The 17,167-nt window shown below is 32.8% G+C and overlaps 1 protein-coding gene across 3 annotated transcripts; it reads left to right on the top strand.

The window, feature by feature from the left end:
* The first annotated feature begins 4,175 nt into the window (after positions 1-4,175).
* On the top strand, positions 4,176-16,477 carry DNAJB4 (DnaJ heat shock protein family (Hsp40) member B4). 3 transcript variants are annotated; one of them, XM_068964191.1, is made up of 4 exons: positions 4,176-4,299; positions 6,900-7,141; positions 13,383-13,951; positions 15,326-16,477. In XM_068964191.1, exons 2-4 carry the CDS (start codon positions 6,931-6,933, stop codon positions 15,557-15,559), a joined length of 1,014 nt encoding a protein of 337 aa, XP_068820292.1. In that variant the 5' UTR covers positions 4,176-4,299; positions 6,900-6,930; the 3' UTR covers positions 15,560-16,477. The 3 variants fall into 3 exon arrangements, with proteins under 3 accessions (XP_068820292.1, XP_068820291.1, XP_068820293.1); XM_068964190.1 differs by lacking the exon at positions 4,176-4,299 and having other exon boundaries at positions 6,682-7,141; XM_068964192.1 differs by lacking the exons at positions 4,176-4,299; positions 6,900-7,141 and adding an exon at positions 6,698-6,727.
* Positions 16,478-17,167: the final 690 nt, after the last annotated feature.

Here is a 17,167-nt window from a genome sequence, read left to right as displayed (position 1 = left end):
CCAGGGCATCTTCTCAACCCAGGGATCAAACCCAGGTCTCAATCTTGCATTGCAGGTGCATTCTTTACTGACTGAGCCACCAGGGAAGCCCAAGAATACCGGAGTGGGTAGCCTATCCCTTCTCCAGACAGTCTTCCTGACCTAGGAATCGAAACGGGGTCTCCTGCATTACAGGTGGATTCTTTACCAGCTGAGCTACCAGGGTAGCCTGATGAATTTATACTGATAAAGTATTATCACCCAGAATCCATAATTTACATTAGGTTTCACTCTTGGTGTTGTATATTCTGTGAGTTTGGACAAATGTATATATTGACATGTGCCTACCGTTCAGTATCATACTGAGTAGTTTCATCACTTTAAAATCCTCTGTTCCCCACCTATTTATCCTTCCTTTCCCACTAACCCTTGGCAACAGCTGATCTTTTTGTTGTCTCCATAGTTTTCCCTTTTTGAAAATGATATGTAGCATGTAGCCTTTTCAGACTGGCTTCTTCATTTAGTAATATGCATTTGTTTCCTCTATGTTTTTACATGGCTTGATGGATAATTTCTTTTAATTTTCTTATTTTTAAATTTATTTTATTTTGAGAAAGTCATTTCTTTTAGTGCTGAATAATGTTCCATTGTCTGAATGGAATTTTACCACAGTTTATTCACCTACTGAAGGACATTGCATCCACGTTTTGGCAATTATGAATAAAGCTGCTATAAACATTCATGTGCAGGTTTTTGTGTGGACATTGGTTTTCAGCTCTTTGGAGGAATACCAAGGAACATGATTGCCAGATCACACAATAAATGTATTTTAGTTTTGTAAGAAATCACCAAACCATCTTTCAAAGTAGAAGACATGCCTGCCGGCACTGAAAGAGAGTAGCTATTCTATGCCAGCACTGGTATTGCCAGAGTTCTGAATTTTGGCCATTTAATAGGTGTGTATGGTATTTTATTGTTTTAATTTGCATTTCCCTGATGATATTGCTTTTGAACTGTGGTGTTGGAGAAGACTCTTGAGAGTCCCTTGGACTGCAAGGAGATCCAACCAGTCCATCCTAAAGGAGATCAGTCCTTTGGTGTTCATTGGAAGGACTGATGCTGAAGCTGAAACTGATGCTGAAACTGAAACTCCAATACTTTGGCCACCTCATGCGAAGAGTTGACTCATTGGAAAAGACTCTGATGCTGGGAGGGACTAGGGGCAGGAGGAGAATGGGGACGACAGAGGATAAGATGGCTGGATGGCATCACTGACTCAATGGACGTGAGTCTGAGTGAACCCCAGGAGTTGGTGGTGGACAGGGAGGCCTGGCGTGCTGCAATTCATGGGGTCGCAAAGAGTCGGACGTGACTGAGCGATTGAACTGAACTGATGATGTACATTATGAAGCATCTTTATATGCTTAGGGCTTCCCTGATAGCTCAGGTAAAGAGTCCACCTGCAATGCAGGAGACCCCAGTTTAATTCCTGGGTCGGGAAGATCCACTGGAGAAGGGATAGGCTACCCACTCCAGTATTCTTGGGCTTCCCTTATGGCTCAGCTGGTAAAGAATCTGCCTGCAATGTGGGAGACCTGGGTTCGATCCTTGGGTTGGGAAGGTCCCTCTGGAGAAGGGAAAGGCTACCCACTCCAGTATTCTGGCCTGGAGAATTCCATGGACTGTCCATGGGATTGCAAAGAGTCAGACACAACTGAGCGACTTTCACATTTTTATATGCTTATTTGCCATCTGTATATCTTCTTTGATGACATATGTGTTAAGGTGTTTGTTAAGGTCTAAAAAATGTTAACTAATCTTTTAAACTGAGTTGTTCCTTTTCTTATTGTTGAGTTTTGAGAGTTATTTATGTATTTTGGATAACAATCCTTTACTAGATATATCTTTTGAAATATCTTCTTCCTGTCTATGGTTTGTCTTTTCATCCTTCTATCAGTGTCTTTTTCAGTAGAAAATTTTAATTTTAATGAAATCCAGCCTATTAACTCTTTCATGAACTGTGCCTTTGTTATCATATTTTTTAATAAAAAGCATTGCCAAAACCAATGTCATATAGATTTTTTTCCTCTCTTCTAGGAGTTTTATCATTTTCCATTTAGGTCTGTGATCCATCTTGTTATTTTTTGTGAAGGGTATGAAGTCTGTATCTAGATTCATTTCTTTACAAGTGGGTGTCCAGTAGTTCAAACACTATGTGAACCATTTTTTTTTCCCTTGTATTTCCTTTGTTCCTTTGTCAAAGATAAGTTGACTATATATGAGTCTATTTTTTGGCTCCCTATTCTGTTTTATTGATCTGCTTGCCTTTTCTGATCTATTGTTCTTTCACCAGCACCATACTGTCTTAATTACTGTATTTGAAATACAGTGTATTTGAACACAATGAATGCCACCTATAACAAAATGATTTAAGATAATTTAAAAATTTAAACATAGTCAAGATGAGTAAGTAGAAAATATTAACTGGAATATTTGGAAAAGGCCGTTTCTTCTTAGTTGGATAGCTTTTGTGTGAGTGGATACGTGTGCTTGTAAATAAGGGTATTGTACACATGTTACAGTGATCATTTTTCTGGGAAAAAATTCTTCTGGTTCATATGATAAGATCACTCTCACCATAATAGTAGCTAACACTTCCATGGACATCATTATTTGCCAGTCACATTTAAGTACATCACACATTTATTTCATTTAATCCTCCCCCCAGCCCTTTGAAGTAAGTAGTAATATCAATCCTGTTTTACAGATAAGGAAACTTGAAGCTCAGAGAGGTTAAGTCCAAGGCCACACAACCAGTAGGTGGTATCGCCAGGATTCTAATACAGGTAGTCTAAGTCCAGAGTCTGTGCTTTTAACCACTACACTATCAATATTCCCTGATGCACCTTAGCAGATTTTATAGCCCCTATTCAAATATCGCAAACACTGTTAACAAGGTATAAAAGAGACTTGGTTTACTTATTCTTGGATAAGAAGCATCAGGGAATGGCAGTCATAATTTACTAACATTAATACTAGATGAGAAATTTCAGGTTTGAATGTACTGAGTTAAAGAATTAAATAATTAAATATTAACAGAAGTTTTCAGCAGGAATATCAGTAAACTGTTAGAAATCATTTGTCTTCAAGTATTTCAGTGATGATCTAAATTTTAATAGTACTTTAATCTGAGACTTTAGAAGGCATACTCTCTTTCTCTGTATTTACTAAAAACTGAAATGGTTTGTGAGTTGGAGAAATAAAACTTGTTTTCTTATCATCTAGCCAAAGTAGAAGGTAAAGATGGTATCAGTTGAATGATTAGTTATAAACATTTTTGGTAGGTAAAATACTACCTTTAGCTCTCATTATCTAAACATATTTAATATTTAAATTGTGATTATCAAATAAAAATACTTCTGTAAAAAATAATTTCTCTGTATTTATTATTAAAGTATAATTCCAAGAAGGGAACTTTGTTAAATCTATTAAAAATAAAATGTAATGTCATTAGAATATTTACTTAATTCTGGCCCTTGGCTCCCCTCAGATTTATTATTAAGCACAAAAGCTTTGTTGCTATTAACTTTTGTAAACAAAATAATAAATATAAAGTTTTATGATATGGTTGAAAAAATTAAAATCATTTATTTAAAAAACTGTCCTTCGGTTAGAGAGGAACGACCTCTACCCTAGCATAAGAACTTGACCTTGTAAACTGCAACCATTAAAGAATCTCAGTGTTTATCATTTTCTTTTAATAGGAAGAAAATTGTGTTTTCATGGAATAATCTCATCAATGTTTGAGTAGTAAAAATAAAAGTAAAATAAAAAAAGTAAAAATAAAAAACCACAAATTCTAATTTCATATCTTTGTTAAAAATAGATCCTTAAATTAAAGGAAAAATGTATGCTTTTTGTTAGTTTTGTTCTCTTCATGTTTTCTAACACATATACACATACCTATCAAATCAAATAAGCAGTGATTTATGTAATTTCTAAAGTGTTTCAAATAGACTTATTATGTAATTTTTTTGGTTTTTATTTTTACTTTTAAAAATACATTTATTAAATGAATGTTGTTTACATCTCTGCTTCATTTACCCTACAGGCTGCCATTACTTTTCCTTTTACACACTCTATTTTGTCATGATAATTATTTACAGGGAAACAACTGCTCTTATACCACACCCCCCCCAAAAGAAAAAACAACCCACATTCATCTCAAACAAACGTGGATGAAGAAAATTCAAAGTGATTGTGTAATGGATTTTCAGCTCTTAAGTGGTAGAAGAGACAACTCAGTCTGAAAAAGTAAATGTAAGAATAAAATGTTTCTCAAGTCCTATGTAGTTTAATAATAACCACATTGATTTATTACCCTCGTGTGTAATTGCTGTGGGTATATTTGTATATATAATTTTTCTTATTATTTTCTAAGGACAAATTTCCAGGTATGATATTTATAGTGCTTCTAAAATCATTTTAAATAAACCGTTGCCAAATGTTGGAAAGAATTATTTATACTGCTTATTTTAACAAAACCTAGTTAGAATTTTTTCATTTAAAGTCTTATAATTGCCTCCTTATTAACTTGGAATTCCAAGTTGGTAAATTCTTGCATTTCAACACTACTACTCTAATCCTTTTGTTATTTATGCTATTTGAAAAAATATGAAAATCGTTTATCACCCTTCTCTCTGCGTGATAAGTCAGATTTCTTTCCATTTGTTGATATGTAATGCATCTTTCAGAAATGTGAAAGATCTAGTAGTCTGGCTTCTAAAATCATTTAATATGTCAATTCCTGATAATATTTCTAGCTCTCTGAAAATGATTGGATCAGATAAGAATCTGTTTTTTTTTTTTTTAGTTCCCAGAATTGCCCTCCAGAACAATTTAATACTTTTTATACTGCTATACCAGTGTTCTTTGATAATGAATATTTAATGGACTTTTCTTAGAAACTAATTCTAGAATACATGACTTTTGTTATATTTTTATTCTACTCTCAGTGCTGATCCTTGCACTGGATTCCAAATTGCAATATGCTTCTCTAAAAAGTAAGAGTCTTAAGGTGGCTTTTAATCTTAGCATTTTCCGCCAAGTTTTTTGGACTTGGAAAGTCTATCTTTTGACGTGGAGTATTCCTTGGTGGTACTGAAAATTTTTGCTGAATAGCTTACAAACCTCTGTAACCTGTAAGTAGGCTAGATAGATATACTTTTCTATACCAAGGTGTTTTTAAAGTAGAGTTTTGAGAAATAGTAAATCTTAGCTGTTAAAATGCACAAAGATGAACATTATGAAAGAATTGCTGAATCATTTTCATAAGGCTGCTTGGTTTATAGAGTAGGGGTTCCCATATTGTTAAAGGTTAACATGATCACCGCCTTTTCATTATCCTCTACACATATATATACATTTAGTTTTTCTCGTAAATGCTCTTTTTTCTTTTCATTTTACAGAAGATATTTAAATACAGTGCTCTGTGCAATTCTTTTGATATTTTCTTATCAGTCCATCTTTCCAATATTAGAACTAGGAACAGCTTTGAAAAGATGAAGAAACTATGTAGAAGATAAAAGATGAGTTATACACACTGAAAATATTTCTTATAAATATCCAAAATATATATTAGAAAAGCAGGCATCAAAATAGTGTATAAATGATATATGACATAAACTTTTTTAAATAAAAAACAGAAAACTACAGAAAATAACCATAAATATTCATAGGAAAAGAAAGAATTAGAAGGAAATATACTGACATTTATTGAAATTACCTAAAGTCATAAGATAGGAAGTTTTTTAAGATTAAAAACATTTTTTCTTTTTTCTTTCCGTGTTTTCCAAAATCTTCAATGAGTGTTTATAATTAGGGAAAGTGTGTTTTTAAAAGAAGAAAAAATTTCTCATATTATACCTTGTAAATAGCATATCCAGATTCTAAGCTGATCCAGTTAAAGTCTTAAACGTGAGTTTTTACTGCCTGAAACCTGATACTTTTTCCTGTCTTTCCGGAAGCAACACAAAAATTCTTTAAATAGTGACCCTAGGAATGAGGAGGGTGGATCTCATTCTGTTTTAGTTGAAGTGACTAAATCAGATATGAAGCTTTCACAAGTATTAGTCTGCCTGAACTATTAACTCTTGCATACTACAAAAAAACCCACAAAACATTAAAATCATGAGTTAAAGACATATTTAAGTCCTTTACTTATTTTAAAATGTTGCTTTTGATACTTATGATATATAGCCTTTTACAATGTGAAATTCCTGGCATTTCTGGTTGCAGACCCTAGGAGTTTTGAAAATGACACATTATTTGACAATTTTAATGTAAACCATATTTTGATACTGTATATCTTAATTTGAATGACTTGAAGTTAAAATAGCAAGTATTTTTATTTGTATATATCAAACTTTAATAAGATACTTAATGGCTATAATGATTTATTTTATTGCTTTTTCATTTAGAATGGAGTAAGTAAATGTGTAGTTATGATATTCTATGCTGAAATACTGGTTTCTTAATCCACTTGGCCTCTTAAAAAGGAAACAAGTATGGTAGAGCCAGAAGGAAAATGAATAGTTAATCGTGGAGGAGGAGAAAACCTAGCTCGGTACTAGAGGCAGCTGGGGAAGTGACGTCCTGTAGCATTTGCTGTTCTAGAAAGTGCAGAGACACGTAGTGAAAATGGGAGGATCTAGAAGGAGGCCGTCTCCCGTGTAGTGTATATTTATCTGTAAGTGAGCCGTTGGGGAAGGAATTAAATACTGAGGCGCTGTCTGCTTGCTGCCTTAAGACAGCGAAGCTGAATTGCTGATTTGCTTTAACTTTTAAAATACCCAGCTTGGTTTATTTTTCTTAGAGTCATTGTATTGCTAAGACTGGGGACGCTGTTTTCTTTCACAAAGGGAAATCTAAGTTCATTTCAAGGCACTCGAAATGGGGAAAGACTATTATTGCATTTTGGGAATTGAAAAAGGAGCTTCAGATGAAGATATTAAAAAGGCTTACCGAAAACAAGCCCTCAGATTTCATCCGGACAAGAACAAATCTCCTCAGGCAGAGGAAAAATTTAAAGAGGTCGCAGAAGCTTATGAAGTATTGAGTGATCCTAAAAAGAGAGAAATATATGATCAGTTTGGGGAGGAAGGTAAGAGTTCAGTGTATATCTTTCTGTCTCTCTTTTTTCTCTATCAGCATTCTGGTTATTAAATTCTCTGACATTTCAAAAGTAGAAAGACAAATAATGGATAAAAGCAAGATTTCATCCCTGATCATATGAATGAATGTTACATAGCTATGAATGAAATGTACTTGTTTGTCCTTTTTTGGATTTTGACATTTTGTGCAATATATATGTTCTGCCATTAGATTTGTACTGTTAACATTGTATTTGAAAAGAAACCTTAAATTCCCATACTCATTAAGAAATTGTGTCAAAAGTCTTATGCAACCTGTTTTTTTTTTTTTTTTTTTCTAATGAATTTTCTGCCAGAGCCAATAAAGATTCTTCAGTCATTTAAAATCTTAAGATTGGCAGTTCAAACTCTGGGTAGTTTATATTTTATTCACGAAAACAAAAGAAGTTTTTTGCCTTTTTTCTTATGGCAAAGCTAGTTTAAATTAAACAGGACAGAATCTTCTCTCTGAGAAGCCGAAGGCCCAGGCATTTAGCTGTAGTTGTTTTTGGCATTCTGCCTGGAGAGGAAAGAATTTTCCTGATGTCATAAAATACCAGAACAAGTTTTTAGCTTAATTGTAAACACTAATTGTGTGCCAAGAAAATGAGATCTCAGAAATGCAATTTTTGACCTAAAATGGCCACCTTCTTAGAACAATGACTGATTTACTTTAAGATAACATTATTTCTTTTGAAATTTTACTATCTAGGTGTAGAGGAAGGCATGATAACTTCCCTTTCCTCTCCCTGCCACACTTTGTTTCTTGAATTGTGAGATCTGAAACTAGTTGAATACAGTAAATGGGAGTAAAATGTAAGATTATCCTTTTCTCATTCTGGATTTTAAATTGTCCATCATCACCATATAAATGTAGCTGTAAAGTAAGACGATTTAAAATTGCTAATTAACAGCAACAAGAACATTTTAATTTTTACAAGTTCTATAATTTCAACTTTTTATATCAGGATTAAGTTATTACTAATTTTTTCCCCAAATATTATTTTAAAATCATTCATTGTAGTTATGAAAACTTTGTTTTTGCTTTATTGCATTTAATGTTAAATTTCCCTAATTAAAAATCTATCTTAAAATACACTGAAGTGGTAACTGTGTATTTTGAGTTAAAAAGTTAAATTTAGGGTAATTGTATAGAGGGTTTTTTTTTTTTCTTGTTATGCTTTTTCTTTTTGATCTGAGTTGCCCCAAATTGCAGTTTCTGCTGCTATGAGGACCTGCAGTGTCAGGTTCCTGCAAAGTAAAGATTGAAAAAAGCAAGTAGTGGGCAGTTCAGTCCTGCTGGTTCCTTATGGCTGTACTCAAAATACTATGATTTCTTTCATCTCAAAAGCTAAGCAGGATTCTCAGATACTACTAGCTATATACTACTCTTTCTGAAGAAGTTATTTTGTAAATAAATCTACAAACACGGTATAACACTATGAATTCCCATGAAAAAGCAAATATCCATTGATTTAATCCACACCTCACTAACAGCCCAAATCTGTCTATAACTAAACCATAAGATTCAGTGTTTCTAAGGATATTTATCTTCAGAATTTTCATGTCACCAAATGATACATTTTTCTCGGCCTAACATTACCTCTTAATAGTGTTTTTCTTGAGTTATATTTCTCCAGTTTGATTTTTACTGAGCGTCATCAGTGAAGTGAATTTTTAAAAAACTAAAACAGGATCATCTCTGTACCCCAAATCTTTTAGATAATTGATATAAGCAATAGAAGTAATAGTGAGGGAAGAATAAGTTTTTTAAAGCATTGAAATATATTATTCAGAAATACTATTTTCTACTTATATTACTTTAAAATACAGTTAAAATGAAAGTTATTTTATTATGTTTTAGAAATTATTTTTCCTTTACAGAAAAGCATTATAATTATTTATCCTTTATTCAAAATATCTCATTAAGTATACTGTTAAAACGTGGAAAAATATTTTTGTTTCTTTGCCTGTCATTGATCTGTTTGTGCTTGCAGGCCTGGTTGCATAGCCCTCTGTGTTTCTCTAGAAGTAACAAAACGCTAATTTACCTGGTACACTTTCCCCCCTGAATTATTATATTCTTCTTTACAACCTGAAGCTGTGGGAATAAACCATGAACTGAGAATTGTATGAGTTAAACATGCTAAATTTATATATTTAGGACCTAAGAGAGCCAGTGATCCCAGTATATTTGTGTTTTTAAAATGTCTAATATCCACAGTTTTAAATGCTGGGTTTTAAAAAAGCTGGATAAAAAAAGAGATGTTTTAAATTTACCATATGACCCAGCATTTCCACTCCTGGGAATCTATAAAAGAGAAATGAAAATACAGGTCCACACAAAGACATGTACTTGAGTATTCATAGCAGCATCATTTGTGATGGCCCCAAATGAAAATATCCAAAAGTATCATCTTTTAGTAAATGGATAAATGAAGTGTGGTATATATGTATACACACACACAACTTAGCAATTAAAAGGACTGAGTTAATAAAACATGCTTTGTAAATGAAATAACCTCAAACATTATAAGTCATATGTAAATGACTACATATTCTATTATTCCATTTATATGAAATGCATGGAAAAGGCAAATTTATAGACAAAACAGGTCAGTGGTTGCCTAGAGCTAGAGGTGGTAGCAAGGATTAACTCCAAATAGAAATGAAAATACTCTTTGGGTTGATGGAAATGTTTTATAACTGGATTGTGGTGATGGGTGCACAGTTCTATAACTTGACTAAGACCAATGGTATATTTACAATGGGTTACTTTTGTAGTATGGAATAAATAAAATTGTTTTATAATAGAGACATTTCTCCATAGTTGAATAATTTGAAAACAAAAAACAGGACTACTGAAACTTGAAATCGGATTTTGATCTAATTTCTCCTCCAAAGTTTTAGGTTTAGTTCTGAATTGTTCTGTGAATGTCAACAGAATTTCATATTAGAAGACTTAAAAACAGATTTTCAGTAACACATCCTTATAGTAGCCTAGTTTTCTAACATTTCTTTCTCTTCATATCTTCCTTTTATTGTTTGTTTCACTCAATAACTTAAAATTTAAATACTGAAAGATAGTATTTATATAATCAAATCTGTGTTTAGTACATTAATCTTTATACTAGCTATTAATCTTTATACTAGTTTGCTGCTTCTGTTTTTTATATAGTTAATTAACAATCTACTATATATTTAAAAAAGTAAATTGGATTTCTATGAATCAAAACTTTAAAGAATCTCATTGTGCTAGTTAACTCTAAGTGTTGTTATAAATTTGGATTTTTACATATTGCTGCTGCTGCTGCTATGTCGCTTCAGTCGTGTCCGACTCTGTGCGACCCCAGAGACAGCAGCCCACCAGGCTCCCCCGTCCCTGGGATTCTCCAGGCAAGAACACTGGAGTGGGTTGCCATTTCCTTCTCCAATGTATGAAAGTGAAAAGTGAAAGTGAAGTCGCTCAGTCATGTCCAACTCTTAGCGACCCTATGGAATGCAGCCTACCAGGCTCCTCCGTCCATGGGATTTTCCAGGCAAGAGTACTGGAGTGGGGTGCCATTGCCTTCTCCAGTTTTACATATTAGATCTCCTTAAAAGAAGTTATTAAAGTCATATAATTTTTTTCCTTGAAGTCCTAATTTTTCTCCAGTGCTGCTGCTTTTAATAAACTTTAATCAACTAATTAAATGGATATCATTGTTATGAATAATATCCCAGACACATAATTTTTTTTTTGATTGCAAATTGTTTGGTTGCTTGTGTTTTAAATAATAGCAGTCTTGGTACAACATAAGTAAATGTTGACTCTGGGGTACATTTATTGCTCACACGAAGTGATGATGGTGTTTAGAAAAAATTTTGGATAGCATAGGTAGTCTAGCTGCATACTAAAATTTTCCATGAGCAATCAAAATGTACGTAGTGAAAACTTGACTGTATAGTTGATGACAGGCTTGTTCAAGTGCTGGGCAGCGCAAGTGATACTTGCATAATAATTCATGTTATATTAGTGTGAATTTTGGTAGGATTTTCTCAGTCACAGTAGTACACAGTTGACTATTTAGTGTCAAAGCTTTATTGGAGGCTGTTTGTTATCTTTGATGAATGTCAGTTCAGACAGTGTGTGAATCTTCTCAGGGACTCAGTAATCCTGATTGAGTTACCATTTTTGGCAAAGGGCTTTTAGGGAAAAGCCAAACCCATGATGTAATAACAAAATGTAATTCTTTCTTTTCATGAATCCATTATACATCCAAAACATTTAGATTTTGTCTTGTAAAGGGTTCAGTTGGGCAGGCTAGTTTACTCAGTTTACTTTATGAACTCTGTTAAATCATTATACTCTGTGGGATGAAAGATAGAGTGATTGAAATAATTTAGTATTGGTTTAATCACATTGGTAATGACCTTGAGTTATACACATATTCTATCATTAAAAAAAAAAAAATCTGCCACTAGCTTTTTTTAACATTTGGAGTTATAACTATACCACTAAAATTTAGAGAAAAGAGTTTTGAATGAGCTGTTTGTTAAAAGTTCTTGTCCTACTTATCCTTGTCATTGTTTTCTACAAGGCATATCCTGAGTGAAAGATGCCAAATAGAATAAAAAATTTTAAACTCTCTGGGAAAGCATGCTGAGTGACTTCAGTAGAGTTTTTTACTATTAAATTTCTCATATGTGTATGTGTAATTATACTTTATATTGTTTTTGTTTCTGCCTTTTCTCTGTCTTGACACCGTGCACACATTTTAGTGTTTCTTTCGAACACTTTAAGAATTAGTTCTTCCCTTTATTCTGCAAACATGAGTGGCCGTCATTTTCAGAACTGTATGCATGAACAGTGCAAAAAAGAATAAAATGTATTTCCTGCCCTCAAATTACTCACTGATGAACATATCTGAACCTCTTAGTTTAATTCTCTTGGTTTTTTTTTTTTTTTTTTACAGTTTTATAATTTTTAGGTTCTGTTCCTGCTTGTCTCCTTGGTCAGGAATACCCATAAGGATCATCCAGAAACTTTGCTGAGACTGTAATGATATAAATCCTTGTCACTATTGATCCCTTAGAAAATCACTATATTGTTGTTTTATAGGTTTTAGTAGAATCTTTTGTCACTATGTAGTAGAAAATGCTATTTCAAACATGTTATTTCTTGTGAACTACTAATTGCTTAGTTGAGTCTTAGGGAACAGGATCAAAGAGTCTTGGTGTAGGAAGCAGGTTGTCCATAATAGACAAAAATAACCAGCCCAAAGGTCTTACAGGTCAAAAGGGTTTACAGCTCATGATTTCAGTTTTCTTTTTACATGCTGTTGAAATTAATGCTATCATGTGATATGCCTAGGTAAAAATTTCATTATTTAGGATGTGGATAGTAATTTTAGTGTCTAAAATTTTGTTAATGGAATTTTTTCCCTTTCTGCCATGAATGAGGTCTATTTTAATTCTTAAGCAGTGAAAGATGATCTGAAATAAAGATAGTTATTTTGAATATGACATTTTACATCACTGATTTGTGTTCACTGATAATGATGGTGCTCAAAGATTTAGGTTATATATTTTGTTTCCATTGATTACTGAAGACCTTTTGATTGACATCTTTTTTTTCTTTGCTATTTTTAAAATTATATTTAAAATATAGTTGATTTACAGTGTTGTATTAATTTCTGCTATGCAGCAAAGTAATTCAGTTATACATGTACATATTCTTTTCCATTATGGTTTGTCACAGGATATTGAATATAGTTTCTGTGTTATACAATAGGACCTTGTTGTTTATCCATCCTATATATCGTAGTTTGCATCTGCTAATCCCAAACTCCCAATCCTTCCCTCCCTCCACCCCTTGAATGACATTTTTTAAAAACCTAAATTTATATACTTTAGATCATCAAACCAGTAGCTTATAAGAGGTTTCCAATTTTTATTTATTTTCTTTTTTTTTTTGCATGGAACAAAGAGTTGGAAATAAATTATTGTTAAAGATGGGGATTTGGAGAAAGAATTTGAAAGCTAAAAATTTAACTTAGGGTGGAATGATTGGTAGTTATATGGCTGTTTTGTATTTAGTTATAATGGCATTTCTGACCAATATTAATAAGTAGCAACCGAAGTTAGCCAAAGTTTATGAGTAATATAATTTTTAAAAGTTTAACTTTCAAGAGTTGTAAGTATTTTTCTAACCATGCTTATCTTCTCATTTAGGGTTGAAAGGAGGAGCAGGAGGTACTGATGGACAAGGAGGTATCTTCCGGTACACCTTTCATGGTGATCCTCATGCCACATTTGCAGCATTTTTTGGAGGTTCCAACCCCTTTGAAATTTTCTTTGGAAGACGGATGGGTGGTGGTAGAGATTCTGATGAAATGGAAGTAGATGGAGATCCTTTTGGCGCCTTTGGATTCAGCATGAATGGATATCCGAGAGACAGGAATTCTGTGGGGCCATCCCGCCTCAAACAAGATCCTCCAGTTATTCATGAACTTAGAGTATCACTTGAAGAAATATATAGTGGTTGTACCAAACGAATGAAGATTTCTCGGAAGAGGTTAAACCCTGATGGGAGGAGTTACAGAACTGAGGACAAAATTCTCACCATCGAGATTAAAAAAGGGTGGAAAGAAGGCACCAAAATTACTTTTCCAAGGGAAGGAGATGAAACACCAACTAGTATTCCAGCAGACATTGTTTTTGTCATTAAAGATAAAGATCACCCCAAATTCAAAAGGGATGGGTCAAATATAATTTATACTGCTAAAATTAGTTTACGAGAGGTAAGTTAGTAGGATATCGGATTCTGAAACCAAACAGAATTATGCATGTAATCTTTGGGAATTTATCTAAATAATAGCAAACATTAATGTTTACTGCACAAGCATTCTTACAATTTTCATAAGAATCCTCTAAAGTAGTACTACTTATTTTGCCTCTTTTGTGGATAATATTTTCTAAGTTTAGTTATTTATACTAACAATTTAAATGCCGGTTTTAAGTGCTAACGAGATTATATACTATGAGGCCTACCTAGTATGGATTATCTGTACTTTGATTTTGCAGTTTGTCAAATCTGCATTGTAATCTCATTACCTTAGTCCATGTATAAGATTTCTTCCAAAGTTGTTAACTTGAGTTAATAATTATATAACAAACAAGGCATTAAAAGACAAAATAAGTTACGAGGGTACTGCTTTAATACATTAGTTTGTATTTATTCTACTTTTAGGCACTGTTTCTCAAATTGGATTATAATCCTGCAAATATGCCCATGTCAGTTCCCTGCTTAAAATTCTTAAATAACTTCATAGAGCATCTACCATAAAGTCTAAACTCTTTAGCTTAAACTAACAGATTGTTTTTAATCTAATTTCTACCCATACATGTGTATACATTTCCCTAAGTTTGATATATTATTATCTTGTGTACCTCTGTCTTTGTCTGAGTTGTCCTCTATGGAACACTGCTGTTCCTTGCTCTACCTCAACACTTACTAATGGTCCAGTGCTTACCTCAAGCAATCTGTATTCCCAGAAGCTAAGGGAGTACATTGGGTGCCCTTTGTCTCAGACAAGAATTCTACACATACTTCTCTGACAGCTTTATACTGTAAAGTTATAATTACTGGTTTGCTTCTGAATTCTTTGTGCATTCCTTGAGGTAGGGTCTGTGTTCATGGTCCCTATATGTTCAGCATCTAGCAGAAATATATGGCATATACGGTACTCAGTAAATATTTACTGACTAAAACAATAAATATATTGTACTAACGTTTTCACTCTGGAGAAGTATGTAGTTGCTCCTATCTTTTTCTTTCTGGTTCTTAATCTCTCCCTCTTCTCTTCTCCCATTCCATCCTTGCAACTTGAATGTTGTAATAGCAGCCTCAAACAATTCATTTCATTCTAGGACAATGTGAAAGACATTCTTTCCTCCTCTTTTCCTTTTTCCTTTTCCTTTCCTTCCCCTTCTCCTTTCCTTCTTTTGTAAACTATCTGATTTTGTGTGTCCTGAAGGGACTTTCTAATGGGGGAAAAAGTCTTAAAATTATTGATATTCTTTTGGAAGTTAAAACTTTACCTTAGAATCATTCTTTACAGCTGGTTTAGACTTTTATATTTTGAAGTTTGTTAATTTTATTTGGTTCATTTTAGGCATTGTGCGGCTGCTCAATTAATGTGCCAACCATGGATGGAAGAACCATACCTATGACAATAAATGATATTGTGAAACCTGGAATGAGGCGAAGAATTATTGGATATGGGCTACCATTCCCGAAAAATCCTGACCAACGTGGTGACCTTCTAATAGAATTTGAGGTTTCCTTCCCGGATACTATATCCTCATCGTCCAAAGAAGTACTTAGGAAACATCTTCCTGCCTCATAGAATGAAAAACTTTGTTAACCATATTTTGATAAGGCACTGAAAATATAAAAGGACTGGCCATTTACTGATGTAGATGTGAATTCTGTATAAAGACATGTAAATTATTTTGAGGGTTCATTACATTGCATGAATAGAGACGGGTCAAATAAAAAGGCAAAAGGGATTTTTGCAGTTAGAGATGAAGAGAAAACCACTCAATGTATTTTATTTCATTTCTCCCAAGTCAGAATTTTTTAGTATTTTGCGTACATGTAAAATTCATTTCTGTGGAGTTAATAGATGTATTTCTAATAAAGTACCAGGCTATCCAAGTACTTTATTTCGTATATATTTACACTGTAAGTGTGATAGCTTCTCGTTTATAATGGAAATTTAAATTCTTAACTAAACTATACATGTGATAGGTACTTCTAGTAAAGAAGAACCCAAGTTACTTGGAAATCTGGTTAACTAGATTAAAATCATATGAAATGCTGCTATAGGGCTGGTACCCATAAAAGAGTATCCTAATACATATATTTCACCATTTTGATTTTTAAAGTATGCTGTAGCATTTCTTAATAACATAATGTTCTTAAGACAGACCTTTTCTTCATAAAAAGGAAATTAATGGCAATTTATCTCCTGTGGAAATCCCAATTGCCTGAATTACTGATATTTTAGAAATAGGTTGTTTTTAAAATGCCACATATAATTTTATGCAAATTAACTATATATCTTGGACTTAATAAATTATAGGTACATTTTATTGTCCGTTAGTTAAGGATAATTTGTTTGATAATAAACGTGTTTTTAGAGGAAATATTGTTACTTGGAATTAATTTTCCAATTACACAGTCTTCTATAACTTACTCATAATATGCTATATGTACCATATGCAATTTCCTTAAAAAGAATAAACTACCACTATGGTGTTAAACCAAAATATGGGGAAAATAAACACTAACTGCTGCTTATGAATGATGTTGCTACTACTTGCTATGCATATAAATATTTTACTTTTTCATATGTATAGATTGCATTTCTTAGGTGTTTTAATTTTTTAAATATATTTACATTTAAAAAATTATTGTTTTCTGTTTTATAGCTATAGTAAGAATGATATTTTGAAACAAAGATTTTGGTTCAAAAGAAATTTTCAGGATAATTGGTATACAAGGTTTATTGGACCCTATCACCTTGTAGCAGAATATGGTCTTCTTTTAGAAATTCAAAACATAGGTTTTAATCACCATATACTTTACAGCTTTATTGAGATATAATTCTCATGCTAAAAAGTTTGCCATTTTAAAGTACACAATCCAGTTGTTTTCGTATATTCACCTTATATAGCCACTTTATAATTTCAGAACATTTACATCACCCTAAAAAGAAACCACATAACCATTAGCACTCACTTCCCATTCCTCCAGCCCCTGGCAAACACTAATCTACTTTCTACTTCTATGGATTCATCTATTCTGGACATTTCTTATAAGTGGGATTAAACAATACTTGGCTTTTTTGTTTGTTTCTTTCACTTAGCATAATGTTTTCAAGATACACCCGTGTTGTATCATTCAGTACTTCGTTTCTTGTTTTATGGCCGAATAATATTCTGTTGTTTGG

The sequence above is a fragment of the Capricornis sumatraensis genome, chromosome 2 (genome assembly GCF_032405125.1).
Source record: "Capricornis sumatraensis isolate serow.1 chromosome 2, serow.2, whole genome shotgun sequence".
NCBI classification, from domain to species: Eukaryota; Metazoa; Chordata; class Mammalia; order Artiodactyla; family Bovidae; genus Capricornis; species Capricornis sumatraensis.
Note: the sequence above shows the minus strand (reverse complement) of the source record. Positions and strands in the feature narration are given on the sequence as shown.

Excerpts from the sequence above, each read along its gene's own strand:
- DNAJB4 (XM_068964191.1), top strand. The coding sequence starts at position 6,931 with ATGGGGAAAGACTATTATTGCATTTTGGGAATTGAAAAAGGAGCTTCA. Across the intron at positions 7,142-13,382 it reads TGATCAGTTTGGGGAGGAAG|GGTTGAAAGGAGGAGCAGGA; the intron begins GTAAGAGTTCAG and ends CTTCTCATTTAG. Across the intron at positions 13,952-15,325 it reads CTAAAATTAGTTTACGAGAG|GCATTGTGCGGCTGCTCAAT; the intron begins GTAAGTTAGTAG and ends GGTTCATTTTAG.